Genomic DNA, 4,913 nt, shown 5'->3' with positions numbered 1-4,913 from the left:
GTGGTAGTATCTACAGAAACACTTCCCATTACTTCAGATGAGAGTACCACCTCATACATGACTACAATTCCTTTCTACAGTTCAGACAGTGTAAACATCAAAAAAACCACATCTTCCCCAGAAAAAAACACAACAGCAACAAAAATACCATATAAGGCTACAGGAACCCCAGAAGCCTCAGAAAAGACTGATGATAACAGAATTACAGTTGCCTCAGACAAGCTCCTGATAACAAGTGCAAAACATATACACAAGAACACATCAGTGAGTGAGATGATCATACCATCACCAGCAAAGCCTACAGAACATGGAAAAATGAGTGCATCAACCAGTGAGAAAATCTCATCTTCCCCAGCAAATCCTACAGAACATGGAGACACCAGCACATTTGTCCGTGAGAAAATTACAACTTCCCCAGCAAAGACTACAGAACATAGAGAAACAAAAACATCGGCTGGTGAAAAAATCACACCATATCAAGCAACGTTGACAGAGCATAGAGAAATGAGCACAGAAGATGAAGAAATTAACACTTCAAACAATGAGAAGACATCGTATCCAAAGAAGCCTACAGAACATGGAGAAATGAGCACATCTGCCAATAAGAAGACCACACTGTCCCCAGTAAAATCTACAGAACATGGAGAAACCAGCACATCAGCCAGTGAGAAAATCACACCCTCCCCAGAAAAGTCTGCTGAACAGGAAGAAACCAGTACATCTGCCAGTAAAAAAATCACACCATCCCCAGCAAAGGCAACAGAACACGGAGAATCCAGCACATCAATCAGTGAGAAGAACCCACCATCTGTAGCAAAGACTACTGAACAGGAAGAAATCAGCACATCTGCCAGTGAGAAAATCACACCATCATCAGCAAAGTCTACAGAACAGGAAGAAACCAGCACATCAACCAGTGAGAAAATCACACCATCCTTAGCAAAGTCTACAGAACATGGAGAAACCAGCATATCTGTCAGTGAGAAAACCACACCATCCTCAGCAAAGTCTACAGACCAGGAAGAAACCAATACAACTGCCAGTGAGAAAATCACATCATCTCCAGCAAAGTCTACAGAACAGGAAGAAAGCAGCACATCAGCCAGTGAGAAAATCACACCATCCCCAGAAAAGTCTTCAGAACATGGAGAAGCTAGCACATCAGCCAATGAGAAAATCACACCATCCCCAGCAAAGTCTACAGAAAACGAAGAAACCAGCATATCTGCCGGTGAGAATATCACACCATCCCCAGCAAAGTCTACAGAAAATGAAGAAACCAGTACATCTGCTGGTGAGAATGTCACACCATCCCTAGCAAAGGCAATAGAAAATGGAGAAACCACCACATTTGCTGGTGAGAAAATCACACCATCCCCAGAAAAGTCTACAGATAATGGCAAAACCAGCACATCAACCAATGAGAACACACAATCCCCAGCAAAGTCTTCAGAACAGGAAGAAACCAGTACATCAGTCAATAGAAAATTCACACCATACTCAGCAAAGTCTACAGAAAATAAAGAAATCAGCACATCTGCCAGTGAAAAAGTCACACCATCCTCAGCAAATTCTACAAAACAGGAAGAAGTCAGCACATCTGCCAGTGAGAAAATCACACCATCCCCAGCAAAGTCTTCAGAACAGGAAGAAACAAGCACATCAGCCAGTAGGAAATTCACACCATACTCAACAAAGTCTACAGAAAATGAAGAAACAAGCACATCTACCGGTGAGAAAACTACACCATCCCCAGCAAAATCTACAGAACAGGAAGAAACCAGCACATCTGCCAGTGAGAAAATCACACCATCCACAGCAAAGCCAACAGAACGTGAAGAAATAAGTACACCATTCAGTGAGAAAATCACAGCATCCCCAGCAAAATCTATAGAACATGGAGAAACTAGCATATCTGCCAGTGAGAAACTCATACCATCTTCAGAAAAGCCTACAGAACATGAAGAAACCAGCACATCAGCCAGTAGGAAATTTACACCATACTCAGAAAAGTCTACAGAACATGGAGAAACCAGCATATCTGCCAGTGAAAAAATCACACAATCATCAGCAAAGTCTACAGAACATGGAGAAACTAGCACATCTGCCAGTGAGAAGAACACACCATCCCTGGCAATGTCTACAGAGCATGAAGAAACCAGCACATCTGCCAGTGAGAAGAACACACCATCCCTGGCAATGTCTACAGAGCATGAAGAAAGCAGCACATCAGCCAGTGAGAAGAACACACCATCCCCAGCAAAGTCTACAGAACATGGAGAAACCAGCACATCTGCCAGTGAGAAAATCACACCATCATCAGCAAAGTCTACAGAAAATGAAGAAACCAGCACATCTTCCAGTGAGAAAATTGCATCATCTCCAGCAAAGTCTGCAGAACATGAAGAAACCAGCACATCAGCCAGTAGGAAATTCACACCATACTCAGCAAAGCCTACAGGAAACGAAGAAATCAGCACATCTGCCAGTGAGAAAATCACACCATCCCCAGCAAAGCCAACAGACTATGAAGAAATGAACACATCAGTCAGTGAGAAAATCACACAATCTCCAAAAAAGCCTACAGAACATGGAGAAACCAGCACATCTGCCAGTGAGAAAATCACACCACCTCCAGCAAAACCTACAGAACATGGAGAAACAACTATATCTACCAATGAGAATACACCATTCACAGCAAAGTCAACACAACATGGAGAAATGAGTAGTTCTACCAATGAGAAGACCACACCACCCCCAACAAAGCCTACCACACATGTAGAAATGAGCACATTAACTGGTGAGAAAATCACACCTTCTTCAGCAAAATCTACAGAACATGAAGAAACCAGCACATCTGCCAATGAGAAAAGCACACCATTTCCAGCAAAGTCTTCAGAACACCCAGAAAAGGCCTCACTGGCCACTGAGACCATTAAAGTCCCAGGAAAGTCTACAGAAAACCCCCCCAAAACAGCAGCAGTCACAAAGACTCTAAGACATCCAGTCAAGGTTACAGAAGACAAGTCTATCGCGACTACCTCTCCTCATTTAACTAAAACTGAGGTTACGCATCAGGTACCCATTGATTCTTTTACACTCACTGCATCTAGAATGGAGCTGAGTTCTACGATGTCAGAAGTCCCAGGCAACAAAAGCCATGCACATGAGAATAAAGATGGCTCACAGGGAGGTCTCCATGCTGGACAGATGGAAGAGAATTATTCATTCCCTGCATGGGCCATAGTTATTGTGGTCCTGGTGGCTGTGATTCTCCTTCTGGTGTTTCTTGGTCTGATCTTCTTGGTAAGGGACCGGGGTGCCCCAGGGAAATGAACCCATGGGATAGAAAGTGTTAGACTCGTAACCCATGAGTTAGAGGGAATAATGAGTCTAGGAAAAGAGACCTAGTGGGAAGAAGGGGAAAATAGTAATAGAAGGGTAGAGGTGGTGAAAACTACGGGGAAAGACAATAAATACACAGGATGTAAAAAGCTGGGATTGGGGAGAAATCTGTGGCTGAGAAATAAGAGGGTATGAAATAGAAAATTTGGGGGGTAGATATAGAGTCTGGGGTGTGAGAATAGTGGGTATAAGAAAAAAGAGAATAGGATAGAGGTGAGAATTGGGGAAGGAGTTTGGGACTCAGTGTATTGGATCTGGAGTTGGAACAAGGATCAAGGTTTGGATTGAATCTTGAGAAGGGAAAAAACCAAAAGTCCAGGAGGATCAGGGAGAGTGGAATCAAGGGCCTGAGGTGTGAGTGCTGAGGAATACAACTGGCACGGCAGATGGTTCTCATCCCTCGTTTCTCATCCCAATCTCAGATCTCCTATATGATGCGAACACGCCATACACTGACCCAGAACACCCAGGACAATGACCCAGAAGATGAGGAGGGCCCCAATTCCTACCCTGTCTACCTGATGGAGCAGCAGACCCTCGGCATTGGACAGATTCCTTCCCCATGATGATCCTGGAGCAGGCACTGAGCCCTGGATCTTCCATGTTCTGCCCCTTTCCTGGAAGAGGAACTGGACTCACAACTTCTACTTCCTGGACCCCAGGAAGGGCAGAGAATACCAGCAGTTAACAGCATCAACCATTCCTTTGTTCTTAGTTGAAAATGGTTGGGGAATGAGGTGATAACCAAGGAGGATATAAGTTTAGGGGATAGAGAAGAAAGAATGCATAATACAAGCAAATGTTCTCTGTAGAAAGTGATGGCCTGAGAATGGAAAGATGTTTGATGGATACATGAGGTGTGGACCAATACAGGACACTGAGTCCTGAGGGGACCTGTCTAAGGGAAGGACAGAAGCCTTAGAAGGCAATGCCCCGGACTGACTTGTCTGCATGGGAAGTGAGGAGACTGAGGACAGAGTCTCTGGGTTTTAGGATCGATCTACATTATTTCCATTCACTATTATTGAAGAGTTTGTGTGTAAACAGGCTCATCTCTGAGTTTGCAGGACCCTCGCCCTTCTTTTATTTAAGTGAAAAAATGGGATCTATGAAAAAAAGAGAATTTATTTTCTTCTCCACACTGTCCACTCCCTGGAGAAAAGGAAATTCCAGAAAATACCACAAATATCTTTTATCCAGGTGATTTCTCCCACTTCCTTCCAAATCCCTTAGTTTTTCTGAATGTCTACAGTGGGCGCCTGCTGCCTTGGCTTGCTGGGTTGTGGGAGGGGCTTTTGTTTGGCCTACTGTTTCACCCGCTGATTCCTATCCCAGACCTTCCCTGATGGAGTTCTCACTTAGTATTTATTTTTCTGTCTCTTCCATCAAAAGCCAATCCTGGTCTTATAGGAGTCACCTGTCTTCTCTACTGCTCCAGTCCTCTCTCCTTACACTTTTACCCCAGACTCTGATTTTCCTCCTTGTAGGCATTTCATCTGTGTGTGTTT

General features: G+C 43.9%; 1 protein-coding gene across 1 annotated transcript in view; it reads left to right on the top strand.

Annotated features, from left to right (window-relative positions):
- The window catches only part of DPCR1 (diffuse panbronchiolitis critical region 1), a 9,766-nt gene extending 5,795 nt beyond the window's left edge, over window positions 1-3,971 (top strand). The window contains exons 2-3 of the mRNA XM_008064226.1: window positions 38-3,306; window positions 3,828-3,971. Of these exons, the coding sequence (XP_008062417.1) occupies window positions 38-3,306; window positions 3,828-3,971 (3,413 nt within the window). The remainder of the gene's footprint in view (window positions 1-37; window positions 3,307-3,827) is intronic.
- Window positions 3,972-4,913: the final 942 nt, after the last annotated feature.

This window comes from Carlito syrichta, unplaced genomic scaffold (assembly GCF_000164805.1).
Source record: "Carlito syrichta isolate Samal-C Ts95f unplaced genomic scaffold, Tarsius_syrichta-2.0.1 Scaffold307238, whole genome shotgun sequence".
In the NCBI taxonomy this organism is placed as follows: domain Eukaryota; kingdom Metazoa; phylum Chordata; class Mammalia; order Primates; family Tarsiidae; genus Carlito; species Carlito syrichta.
Note: the sequence above shows the minus strand (reverse complement) of the source record. Positions and strands in the feature narration are given on the sequence as shown.